The sequence below is a fragment of the Muscardinus avellanarius genome, assembly GCF_963383645.1.
Source record: "Muscardinus avellanarius genome assembly, chromosome: 2".
NCBI classification, from domain to species: domain Eukaryota; kingdom Metazoa; phylum Chordata; class Mammalia; order Rodentia; family Gliridae; genus Muscardinus; species Muscardinus avellanarius.
The window spans coordinates 171,778,542-171,792,499 of record NC_137787.1 but is presented as its reverse complement, the minus strand read 5'-3'; the positions used below and the strand labels follow the sequence as shown (position 1 = coordinate 171,792,499).

At 41.6% G+C, this 13,958-nt stretch overlaps 1 protein-coding gene across 1 annotated transcript in view; it reads right to left on the bottom strand.

Annotated features, from left to right (window-relative positions):
• Positions 1-13,958, bottom strand: part of SCEL (sciellin) — a gene marked incomplete at both ends in the record, with an annotated part of 113,163 nt that overhangs the window by 75,931 nt on the left and 23,274 nt on the right. The window contains one exon of the mRNA XM_080689489.1: positions 954-1,034. Within this exon, the coding sequence (XP_080545615.1) occupies positions 954-1,034 (81 nt within the window). The remainder of the gene's footprint in view (positions 1-953; positions 1,035-13,958) is intronic.

The window sequence follows — 13,958 nt, the reverse complement described above, 5'->3', positions numbered from 1 at the left end:
AATTAGAATAGTTTTTAAAATATTTGATAGTTTTGAAATAAATTAAAATCCCTTAGCTAAAACATTAAAGAACAACACAAAGAGGTATTTCTAACACAACTAAGGATTTAGTCAGTAACACAAAGTTTCAAGGAATCTTTTATCGGAATATATATCTTTTAATGGGGAGTGTAACTAGGAATAAAAACAAATAAATATATATATATGTGGTTAAATGTCTTATGTTTATATTGTATATGTATAAAATATACATGTCAGTCAGACATGGTGCCACACGTCAATAATCCCAGTAGTTGGGAGGCTGAGACAGGAGGGTCGCAGGTTTGCGGACAACCTCAGTGACATAGAGAGACTCTTGACAACTTAGTGAGACCCTGTTTCAAAATGAAAAGTTCACATATATGCCTCTACCATCTTGTACCCCCATTAAGATGTATGACTACAATGCACCAATAAAAATTTATAAAAAATAAATAAAAGTAAAAATAAAAAGGCCTGGGGGTGTAGGTTAGAGGTAAAATGCCCTGGATTCAATCCCCAGCAACATACACACACACACACACACACACACACACACACACACACACACACAACCACACACACACTGCATGTATGCATACATATATATACACACAATTATGCCAAGTTCATATGTATATGAATGTATGCATTAGGAACGAATACTGAAGAAGCCTGAGCACAAACACTTGAACATGAATACTATCCCATTTTTTATCTGGAAGATGTATTTCCTTAAGACAATAGGCAAGAGTATTCAAAAGCAAACATAAATACACATATGTTGACAAAATTAGAAAAGCTTTTCCAGTGCTTCATTTGTGAATATACATACAACACATCTCCATGCTCTGTACAGAGCAGGTTTCAATTCATTTTCCCTCATGTGCTTTGAACTTCATTTTGGCAAGAAAGCACGCAGTGCCTGTTCTTACCTATTATCCCGCCTCGGCTGGTTAGGAGAAGGAGCAGGAGATCTGGGCTTCGGAGGTATTGGAGGGTGAATCGCTGGGTCCCTTTAAAACAGAAAATAGCAGTTCATTTCACCATGGAAACATGGTGGGTTTCAGCATCTATTAACCAAATGAATCTATTACCTACATTAAAACATCCCTTACATTTTATAAGCCCTGTGTGTAAGGGACCTGAAAATTCAGAATCCATGGAGCACAAACTTTAAAAAAATCAAATATTTCAAATATGTATTTAAATGTTTATTTAGTCAATTTTTTGGAAACCCTATTCTCTATAATTATAGTTTGAACTCTCATATGTTCTTTAAGTAGCATAGTATTCCACTAGTATATTTAGCTCAAGTCATGGCATTTTGGTTCAGCAGTGCCTGAGTGTTGTAAATGATTCTTAGGCATTAACATATAAGCTTCTTTAGGAATTATGTCAGCTATCGGACTGCTATGAAGACAGAAGGAAAGCCTTTCAATTTCACAGACCTCAAGGTAAAGTTGATTTTCAGCTTTTAACCTAATTTGACTTAAATATTGTCAGTCCAGGCCAGTCTGATGCTTGTAAAGTATAAAATATAGTGTCAGCCTAAATGTTCCAATGGAGCAGCAAAGTAGTCTGGGAGTGAGCATGCTGTAGGGATCTAGTAATTAGAAATGGGCAATTATGTGCCAATGCTTGATGGAGTCAGCCCCTTAAGGGCTTATTACTTCCTCACCTCCCACCAATACTACTCCAGTTATTTTCTATTGTCCTCAAGGTAAACTCTGTATGTAGTACAAGTACCCATGTGATGTGCACTCCGTCTTTCTATATAGGTAGATGTACACTCTGCTGTCAGGATGCCTGAAGTGCCAGCTGTGCAGTGATAGGTTAATCTGATTATGTTTCTTCATCTGTAATAATCCTGTAATAGGAGTGTTGGGGGTATTGTCAGGACTAAACGAGATCATGCTTTTACCCAACAAATATTTGTTGGGTAGCTTTCTATGTGCACACACTCTCTTTGAGGTATGATAATATCCCTATTCTCAAAAGGCTTTCGATACACAAATTTAGTATAAATAAGTGTATGTTATTTTAGTACAAATAAGTGTATGTTAGAGGGAGAACAGTACTATGCAGACAAATAAAACAGGGTAAGGACACAGTGATGGTGTAGGGAGACTGTTTATTGAAAATGGTCTGGGAAGCCTCTCGCTAAGTAAAGTTTGAGCTGAGACTTGCAGAACGTAACATAATGAGCCCTAAGGGCTTGTGAGGGAAGAGAATGTGAATATGGGCATCCTCAGCTTAGAGAAGGCATTTGATGCTTGAAACTGGATGAGAACATCAGGGAATCAAGACAAAGAGAGAGCTGATGCTTGGGCCTTCGGGTCCTCCAGTGTTTTAAAGTCAAGAAGGTAAGAAGGAAAGGGTAAAAGAGAAGGAGTGGCCAAGGAGAAAGAAATGTCTGGTATCCTGAAAGACAACTGAGAAAAGTGTTTCAAGGAGGGAGTGGCTGGCTTTGTCCCATGTTACTGATAGACCAAATGCAACAAAGATGGGGAAATTAGCCTGACTTTGGCAACTTAGTCATCATTGCTACCCCTGATAAGGGCTTTGGGTAGAACATTGTGGGGGAGGGAAAACATAATAGGGGTAGATTTAGGAGAAAATGGGAAACAAGGAAGGAGAGGCATGGAAATAGGCATTTGAATTCAAGAGGGAGAGGGAAATGGTCAGCTAGATGGAGCTAGAGGGATGGAGGAGGGTCACTACTGCATGTAACTATGACGGTGGGAATGACCCAGTGACTCGCTATTGCAGGAGAGTGAGGGGGAAGTTGCTAGACAGATGTCCTAGAGAAGGGCTGGGGCCCAAGTGAGATGTTTAGTCTCAGAGGGAATCACATGGACTTCATTCATTGTAACAAGCGAGAAAGGGATGAGATGGATATGACTGAGTTGTGTTCATTGATCTAAGGTGGCGAAAGTTCTTTTTATTTTTTTCTTCAGTATTGAGGATGGAAGTCAGAAGCATTCTAACTTTGAGCTACATCCCCAGCCCTATGTTTCATTCTTTATTTTGAAACAGCGTCTCACTGAGTTGCAAAGGGCCTCACTAAATAGCAGAGGCTGCCTATGGACCGCAATCCTCCTGTCTCATACTCCCAAATGCTGGGATTACAAGCATGTGCCACCATGCCCGGCTTGAGGAAGTTCTGTTTTGTTTACTTCTATTTTCTCAGTCTGGCTCCACTAGCCCTGGTCATGCTCTGCCACCCACCCACTAGAGGCTGCCTGATCCTGAACTTCTGGCCTCCAAAACTGTGAACCAAATAAACCTCTTTTCTTTATAGACAAATATATAGCTTCAAGTATTTTGTTATAGCAATATAAAACACACTACTAAAGTTGGTCAATAGACACAAAGACACAAACTTCTAAAATATTGCTTAAGTCATGGCAGCTTTCAGCCCTTAGATGTTTTCTCAAAAACATAACAAGAATAGTCTAATTATTATCAGGTGAAAGAGAAAAAATTTTAACATTAAAAAGGAATCTACTAGCCGGGCGTGGTGGTGCACGCTTGTAATCCCAGCATTCGGGAGGCTGAGATCTGGAGGATCGCGGTTCGCGGACAGCCTCAGCTACTTAGTGAGGCCTCTGCAACTCAGTGAGACCCGGTTTCAAAATAAAGAATAAAAAATAGGGCAGGGGCTGTAGCTCGGAGGTCAAATGCCCCTGGGTTCCATCCCCAGACCTGCAAAAAAAAAAAAAAAAAAAAAAAAAAAAGGAATCTACTTGAACCAGATCATAGATATGTAAATAAAACTATAAAACTTTTAAAAGAAAATATTTTTTTTGTGTGTGGTACTGGAGATGAAACTCAGGGGCACTGTACCTTCAAGATACACCTCCAGCCCTATTTTTTATCACTTATTTTGAAACAGGGCCTCACTAAGTAGCTGGCTGCAAACCTGCGAAACTCCTGTCTCAGCCTCCCAAGTGCTGGGATTACAAGCATGCACCATCATGCCCAGCTAAAAGAAAATGTTTACGATCATTGGTTAGACAGAGTTATTAGATATGACGAAACACATTTCTTTAACAAAACTTGACAAATTAGATTTTATAAAGTTAAAAAAAAATTTAAAGATATATATATATATAGCCAGACATGGTGGCGCACGCTTGTAATCCCCATGTTTGGGAGGCAGAGACAGGAGGATCGCGCAGGTTCGAAGCCAGCCGCACGCATTGGCTTAGGAGACCCTGTTTCCAAATTTTAAAAAAATGTTAAAATAGGTCTGGGAGTGTAGCCCAGAGGTAGAAGGGCTTCCAGGAACCCCAGTACCACCAAAAAAAAAATAAATAAATAAATAAATAAATATATATATATATATATATCCATATCCATACATACATAAACACACACACACACATATATAGATGTATGTATATATATGTGTGTGTGTATATATATATATATATATATATTTGCAGTGCCGGGGATGGAACCCAGGGACATTGTACCTCAGAGCTACACCCCCAGCCCTATGTTTTATCCTTTTTATTTTTGAAACAGAGTCTCACTGAGTTGTGAAAAGTAGCTGAGGCTGTCTGCGAACCATGATCCTCCAGTCTCTACCTCTCGAATGCTGGGATTACAACTATGTGTCACTACGCCTGGCTAAGAAATATATTTTTAAGAGATTAAAAATACAAGGCACAGACTAGAAAAAACTATAAACCATATCTACAAAAAAAGATTTTTTAAAAAAAACCCTCAAAACTCAACAATAAGTAAACAGGAAAGAAAAAAAGAGAATACGCAAAAACTGTGAGCAGATATTTCATGAGAGAAGATGTACATATGACAAGCAAATATATAAAAAGACGCACATATCATCAGTTCTAGGAAAGTACAAATTAAAACCACAATGGGACAAACCTCATAGAATGGCTAAACCTATCCTATAGCTGAAAATACTAAAGGGTATTAAGGAAGCAGAGCAACTAGAACCCTTCTACGTTGCTGGTGGATACACAAAATGATATCGCCACTCTGAGAACAGTTTGGCAGGGTTTATACAGTTAAATGTGCACCTGCCCTAGGGCCTAGCAATCCCACTTATAGGCAATCACTCAAGAAAACTGGGTATGTACATTTACACAAAAACTGATATGGAATGACTCAAAGCATCTTCAGAAATAATCCAAATGACCTTCCATTGGTGAATGGACCAATGAGCTATGCACATCCATGCAGAGGGATGCTGCCCAGCACCGAAAAGAAATGAACTTCTGACACCTCAAAGCATGGATGAATCTCAAAAGGCCATGAAGTGTGTGTGGGCCCACTGACGTGATGTTCTGCAAACAGCTGAGAGGGGAGAGGAATGAGAAGACAAAGACGGGCCCTCACATTTCTTGAATGTAAGGAGAGTACTAAAAAAAAAAAGAGTTGACCCACCTCCCATGGCCCTGGCCCTCCTCCAGGCACTGTGACCGGCAGGACACCCAGGCCTCCCGGCCGCCCAGGGGCTTCCTGCTCCAAAGCATCTTCCATTGCTGGCCACACACAGCATTCTAGTTCTGCGCAGGTGTCGCAGGAAAAAAACCTGACTTTAGTCACTGGCCTAAGACTTGAATGAGCAGAGAGAGACACCCTTCCATCCGTCAGAGTTTTCATTAAGATGAAGTTGACTGAACTTCAGGCAACACCACTAAATTGTAAAATAAGTTTTTTCCCAGTCACACAACTTGGTCTTTATGGTCCAGGCAGGGCGATGTTTTTTGGTGGGCGATTGGCCCTACGTAACCTAATCTCACAGGTCCTTTCTCGTCTCTCCCTTGGAACCTGAGCGTCCCTGCCCTTGGTTTTAAGGTGCTTCCCTAGCACTATCAGTAACAGAGGTTCCAAGGGTGGGAGGGTCTGGATTGGGCCAAGTTGGGAGGGGTTCATTTTTTGTCGTTTAAATGTATGAGATACTTGAAACTCACATTAGGACACCCGGGACTATCTAAGCTGTCCCTACAGGACTGCAGAAAAACAAACCTGTTGCTGAAAGTTTAGACTTCCACTTACACATTCTAAATTAGGACCATAAAAGGTATATTTAGGTAAGTGGGGGTATAGTTAAGAGAAGGCTATGATAAAGGAGTTATGTTGCAGAGAAAGGGTCTGGAGTGGTCCATTTCCAGAAATGGAAAATGGCCCAAAGATCACTTTTTAAAATTAATAAACGTTAGCTAGGTGCAGTGTCACACACCTTTAATGCAGCTACTCAGAGGCTTAGACAGGAGGATTATAAATTTGAGGCCAGCATAAGCAATTTAGCAAGACCCTCAAAATAAAATAAAAAGTGTTGGGGTGTAGTTCAGGGATAGAATGCCCCTGGGTTCAGTTCCCAACAGCCCAGTAATACTAATAACAAACCTTAACTTTTGTTAATGTTTGAATTATTTTGAATGTTTAGAATGAGTAATCTGAGCATTCAGATATGGTTTTTTTAAATCACTGAGTACTTTGACATTTACCAAGTGGCAGAGAAGTCTTTTTATAAAAGATTTTAGTTAGTATAAATATTTTCATTGGGATACAAATAAAATCTATTGTTTTTATATGGTGTGACATCAAACTCTGTAGAGGCTTTGGTACCCACAGAGTTAAAAAAATGTAGCAAAATTAGAAAGGTTACATTTTACCATTTATAGTTACAGACAGAAAAATATAACTATAGTGCAAGGTTGCCATGGCAACTCCCTTCTCAATCAGGATTTTGCTTTCTCCTCTAACTGTACCAGTCAGCTCACTGGAGGCCAAGACCACTGATGGAGAAGAGGCAGACACAGATAAGGATGAGAAGTAATGGTGGTGTGTAGGAAGTATCTAACCCGATAGTAGTTTTTCTAAATGCATCCACTATCTTAATTTTATCAGATATTATTCATTTTCTTCTTTATCTTTGAAACTGGTTCCAGAAAAAAAGAAAAAAATTATCAAAAAAAATATGATGGGATCATTGATCTTCCCAAGTGAGAATATTGGGTAACATCCATAAACATTCAGACTGCGTGTTAAGCAAATTATTTATTTTGGCTTCAGTGAGTTTCTTAAATGAGCCTTATGAGGCAATGAGCACTGAATCTTTTAGTCGCCTAGTACAAAATCATAGCATCTGAATTTACCAAGGTCTAACAGCAGGTTTGGAAGGCTGGAAGAAGTTCAATGTCGAATTTCCAGAACTGTATTCCCATGTCTCATTTCATTCTGCCTCAATGGCGCCTATTATCCACTCTGTCAGTGGCTCAGGCCCGACAAATGCTATCACTCTTTAAAAGAGCTCAAAGATGATGAGAAAAAGTTTAAGAGCTTGATAAAAATATACACTAGTGATTGCAAATGGTTGCTTTGTGTCAGGATTCCTGACCCACCCTTCCCTTGCTCCCTCCCTCCTTCCTTCTTTCCTTAGTACTGGAGATTGAATCCAGAAGTATTCTACCTCCAAGCCACTCCTCCAGCTCTTTTGATATTTGAAACAGGGTTTTGATAGGTTGCTAGGAGTCTTGCTAAGTTGCTGAGGCTGTCCTTGAACCTGTGATCCTTCTGTTTTAGTCTCTCAAGTAATTGGGATTATAAGCATGTGATAACACACTTGGCTCCTGACACTTTTTTTTTTTTTTTTTTTGCGGTAATGGGGATGGAACCCAGAGGCATTGTACCCTCAAGCTACACCCACAGCCCTATTTGTGTGTGTGTGTGTGTGTGTGTGTGTGTGTGTGTGTGTGTGTGGTACTGCGGGTGGAACCCAGGTGCTTTTCTACCTTCGGGCTACACTCTCAGACCTATTTTATACCTTATTTGGAAACAGGGTCTTACTACATTGCTGAGAACCTCACTAAGTAGCTGAGGCTGGCTTCAAACCTGTGCAATCCTCCTGTCTCAGCCTCCTAAATGCTGGGATTACAAGCGTGCACCACCATGCCCTGCTCAGCCCTATTTTTTTTTTTTTTTTGAAACAGGGTTTCACCGAGTTGCAAAGGGCCTCACTAAGTAGCTGAGGCTGTCTGCAAACTGTGATCCTCCGATCTCAGTCTCAAATGCAGGGATTACAAGTGTGTGCCACCATGTCAGGCTTCCTGATACTTTATGAAAGAAGTGAGACGGGCCTTGTGGCGCATGCTTGTAATCCCAGTATTCTGGAGGATGAGACCAGAGGATGCCGGTTCGTGAACAGCCTCAGCTACTTAGTGAGACCCTTTGCAACTCAGTGAGACCCAGTTTCAAAATAAAGAATAAAAAATAGGGCTGGGGGTGCAGCTCGGAGGTAGAATGCCTCTGGGTTCCATCCCCAGTACTGAAAAAAAAAAAAAAAGTTGGAAGGGAAAACAATCACTGGCTCTAACCTTCTAATAATTTTTGTATTGATAATACTCATATTTTCTTGTTATTGCAAAGGTTTTTAGTGTGCTTTCATATTTTCTTTATATATACTTCATGATCTCCAGCACATGGTCAGAGCCCTGATTACATAACAGCACAGCAGTGCCTCTTAAAATAGAAAGAAACATGATACCGGAAAAGGTACTTAAGCTTACCGTAAGTTATCAGTAGATATTCACCCATAGTTTCTTACCCTAAAAGCCATTTTTCCTTATGATATCAGGTTTGGAAGTTCCAGAATTACCAGATTTCCTCCTACCACAAAACATAACTTATAAAGGATGAATACAGAGAATGCCCCACGGATGGAAACCCATTGCTACATAGACACAGATATACTCACACCCATGCACACACACACACTCATACCCATACCATGCTCTCTGGAGTTAGAGCCAGGGCTCCTTTTCCTCTCCCGCAACCCCATGCATCTTCTTAATCATGCTTTAAGGTTACTTCACACTGTGTTTTTTAAGCCCGCTGTACCCCAGATGCATCCTCTACTGCCTCCCTCTCCATGCTCCCCCATCTTTTGCAGCTGTCTCTACCTCTGTGCTCATCACATCCCCGAGGACCACTTTCAGTCAGGCCAGCCTTCCCGTTCAGTGATCCTGGCTTGCGGTGACTCCCTGGAAGACTTTGAACTTTCCTAAAACAGGAGCTGGGGCTTATACCTCTCTGCACTCCTGGCATCTGGCACAGGATGTTCTTAGCACTCAGCCAGAGATTAGCAATTTTCTTGGGAAGATAAAGAGGGAGAAAGAGACAGATAACAAGCTTTCTGAGTCCAGCTTACAAGAAGAACCCTGGGGGGTGGGGGTGAGAAAGCTGTGTGTAGGAGGTAAGATCCATGGCAGACTGTGAGGCACAGTCAAGAGTGGCTAGGGATGGTAGAACCCAGGCCCCGCCTGGGTCTCATTACACCCGCCATCACCAGGTAACTGCAGTAGTCAGGGCTTCATTTTTCTGGTACTTCCTCCACCACCAACATGTAGACACACTTCAAAGTTCATATTTATCCCCTCTCACTTAACACTGTCTCCACAAGTAACTTCATGCTGAAGATTCCACGTTGCAATTCCATGGTTTTATCTTCAAATCAGGATCTCTGACACCAGCCTCTTACCTGAGCACTCTCCTCTCCACCCCCAGCCAATTCTCATTGCTTGGGAATCACCTTCAGAAAAATCATCTTTCCAGTATCTCAACTCTGCCCGCTCAAACCAAGCACAAGGGCAGCTTCTTGAGACCTACTGTTCACTACTCATTCTGCTCCTGTTTCTTCCTGCATTGATTAGTGGTTTTGCTATACTTAAAATCACTCTGGGCTTGGAAGCCTCACAATGTGTAATTTCTCTCCTTCCTCCAAATTTCACATCTTTTATCAAGATTTGTACCCTACGTCCCTTTAGCTCTACATACCATACCATATCTCACGAAAAATGTAAATGCTCCTCTTAGGACCCCATGGTGGATCTTATGTTATGGCTACCCGTACATCCATATTGTCCAACTTTGGGGGTTATATGGGATCCCAAGCTGCTCTCACCTAAGCTCTCTGACCTTAGAATTGCCCTATGTTGCAGAGTGACATCACTTAGACACGTAAGCTCCCTGCCTGGTCTCCTGTCTCCCAGAGGCCCCTTGCTCTTCCACCCTCTGGATGGTGGTCCCCTTTGGAATACCTCAAGGCTGTGACTGGCTCAGCAGGGAACCTGTCTAAGCACCGCCCAAATTAAGCTCATGGTGTCTGACTGCCACCTAGTGGTAGTATCTTTTTCTTTAATCAGCACCAGGGTATCTCGAACTCAAGACAAGGGTGATAGGATAAGGGGAAAAAGGAAGACAGGGCTCAGTGACCAGTGTGATGTTTCAAGTGTTGTGTGACTACATGATGACATGACTGTGGCAAGAGGAAAGAACTGTGGTATAAAAAGCAGAACAGAAATCCCAATGGCTAATAAATGTATAAAAAAATGTTCAACATCATTAGCAATCAGAGAGATGCAAATCAAAACTACCCTGAGATTTCACCTAACTCCAACTAGAATGGCAACCATTCAAAACACAAACAACAACAAATGCTGGCGAGGATGTGGAGCAGTAGGAACTCTAATACAAATTGGTGGATTGCAAATTAGTGTAACCACTTTGGAAAAAAAGAAGTATGGAGTTTCCTCAGAAGAATGAGAATGAACCTACCATATGATCCAGCAATACCACTTCTGGGTATCTACTCAAAAGAACGGAAACCAGACTACCAAAGTAATGCATGCATATCTATGCTCATAGCCGCACAATTCACAATTGCCAAACTATGGAACCAGCCAAGAAGTCCATCAACAGATTAAAAAAAAAAACTATGGATATGTACACAATGGAATTTTATCCAGCCATAAAGAACAAAATTATGTCAATTATGGGGAAATGGATGGAACTGGAGAATATTATGCTAAGTGAGATTAGTCAGTCATAAAAAGTAAGAAACCGGAGGCTCTCCCTAATATGTGGAAGCTAGGGAGAAAATGGGTCATAGGAGGAACTCTAGACAAAGAAGGAGAATCTATAGATGAGCAAAAAGGTGACCTAACTGAGGGGGATAAGAGGGGGAAATGGAAATTCCCTAATGTATGTGAATTTAAGGGAAGGGAGAAGAAAAATAGAGATGGAAGAGAGAAGGGAGTGAAGGGTCTTCTGAGAAAAACTGCAGCAGAGAAGACCTGTAGAGAAAGGTCAGCCAGCCAGGATGCTCACTAATGGTCTCGACTCAGAAAAGATGGCTGGAGCAAATGGCTGCTGATGTCTCACACAGAGATGGTGCTGCCGAGGGGGCAGTGCACAAGCAGAGGAGAGGAGAGGAGAGGAGAGGAGAGGAGAGGAGAGGAGAGGAGAGGAGAGGGGAGGGGAGGGGAGGGGAGGGGAGGGGAGGGGAGGGGAGGAGAGGAGAGGAGAGGAGAGGAGAGGAGAGGAGAGGAGAGGGGAGGGGAGGAGAGGAGAGGGGAGGGGAGGGGAGGAGAGGAGAGGAGAGGAGAGGAGAGGAGAGGAGAGGGGAGGGACTGTGAGCCTTTAGAACATCAGCATTTAGTGGTTGTGTAGAAGATGGTGAAGTAGCAAAAGAGACTAAGGAAGAATCGCTAAAGAAACAAAAGAAAGCCTGTAATCCTAGTACTTAGGAGGCTGACAAGAGAATCTTAGGTTTAAGACCAACCTCAACCATTTAGGAAGACTTTTAGCAACCTAACAAGACGCTGTTTCGAAACAAATAATAAAAAGGGCTGGAGATGGAGCTGGGAAGGAGAGTATCTCTGAGTTCAACTCTCAGGGGAGGGAGGGAAGGAGAGAGGGAGAGAGGGAGAGAGGGAGGGAGGGAGGGAGGGAGGGAGATAGAGAGAGAGAGAGAGAGAGAGAGAGAGAGAGAGAGAGAGAGAGAGAGAGAGAGAGAGAATTCCCTAAGAGTTTGTTAGAGGGCTGGTTTTCAAAAACCAATGAGCAAGATTTAATATAGGCAGGAATCTTCAGTGGTGCTTTCTGAAAGGTCAAGTCCTAGGGACTACTAAATCAACAAAGAGTTAGCAAGGTCATTGATAACCTTGAGGAGAGCTGCTTCTATGAGATATTGGTTTCTAATGGTGATAGTAACCAGAAAATAGGACAGAAAGCATCATCAACTCTTCTGAGGATATATAAGCTATAACAGAAACACAGAGTGCCAACTGAGTAGATCTGTAAGGGCACACTAGAAAATGTTCAGAAGGCTTTTTTTTTTTCCCAGAAGGCTAAAAGGGGAAACAGTGAACAGGGGCTTAATAAAGAAGGTCGGAAGAAAGAAGAATGTAATGAGGAATAAAGCTATAAGCTAAATTTTGATTCCATCTTGGTTAAAAGGAAAAGAAAATATGCCACTTGATGGTATTTAATAAAAAGGCTCCAGAGGCTTATCTTGTTGGCATATCTTGATAAATCAAAATACTATACTGATTGAAAAAAATTGCCCTGGTTATTTCTCTTCCCAGTAAGAAAAGACAGAAACATTTACATCTCAGTAACCAGAAGCAGCCCAATATGGTGACACATGCTTGTAATCCTAGTTCTTGGGAGGCTGAGACAGGAGAATTGAAGGTTCCCAGCCAGCCTCAGCTACTTAGTAATGCCCTCCACAACTTAGTGAGATCCTGTTTCAAAATAAAGAATAATAAATAAGGCTAGAGGTGCAGCTCTGAAGTAGAATGCCCCTGGGATCCATCGCCAGTACTGCAAAAAGGAAAGCCGGGTGTGGTGGCACACACTTGTAATCCCAGCATTCAGGAGCCTGAGATCGGAGGATTGCGGTTTCTGGTTCGTGGACAGCCTCGGCTACTTAGTGAGGCCCTCCGCAATTTAGTGAGATTCTGTTTCAAATTAAAAAGAATAAAAAATAGGGAAGGGGGTGTAGTTTGGAGGTTGAATGCTCCTGAGTACCATCCCCAGACCCGCGAAAAAAAGGAAGGAAGGAAGGAAGGAAGGAAGGAAGGAAGGAAGGAAGGAAGGACGGACAAAGCTAAAAGGGTCAAATGACTTATTCAAGCTAACCTTACATGCTATAGCTTGCTGTCATGAATTATAGCTTCTCTCTTTCACATTTACTAGAAATGGGATAAGATGCTTAAAAAATATTCAACTCTCAAGCCCTCAAATTTTGTTTAATTATCTAAGTCTAAACCCTTTCATTGCAGGACAAATATATATCAAATATAAAAAGAAATTTTTGCTAGAAAAATGCAATTTTTAGTTATAAAGTGTGATTGTGATTGTTTTATTTTCAAATGTTATTTTAACCCAATACTTCATTAATTAAATCCCAGTTAATGTCACCAGACTTGTGTGTGTGCATGTGTGTGTATGAGGGGGAGAGAGAGAGAGAGAGAATCTTATGGATCTGGAATGTCCACTCAAGTCTTGTGTGTTGAAGGCTTTGTCCCCAGTACAGCACTGTACAGAGATGGGGCTTTGGAAAAGGATTAGATCTTGAGGGCTCTCACCTCATCAAGGAACAATCCCCTTATCTGTTCATAAATACAATACATAGACAGCTGGGAAGTGGTAAAAACTGTAGGAGGTGAGATTTAGTTGAAGGCAGTGGCTCCTTGAAGAATATATCTTGCCTTCTGTAATATTCAATCATTCTCTCTCTCTCTCTCTCTCTCTCTCTCTCTCTCTCTCTCTCTCTCTCTCTCTCTCTCTCTCTCTCCCATCTATCATGAGTTGAGCAGCTTCCCCTGCCCTGCCCTTCTGCCATGATGCTCTGCTTGGTATGAGGCCCAAAGCAATGGAACCAGCCATCCAAGCACTTATGAAGGCTCTGACGCCATGGGCCAAAATAAATTCTTCCTCCTCTCAGTTGATTTTCTCAGATATTTTGTCACAGTGACAGAAAGCTGACTAACACAGATAGATGCTTGATAGACAGATATAGAAAGAGATAGTATCGTGAGCTTTTTGGTTGATAAGAAAGCCTGAGACTCTTTGGGTGAGTTTCTATTGTGCCTGTAATTAATTTTAATCCAAAA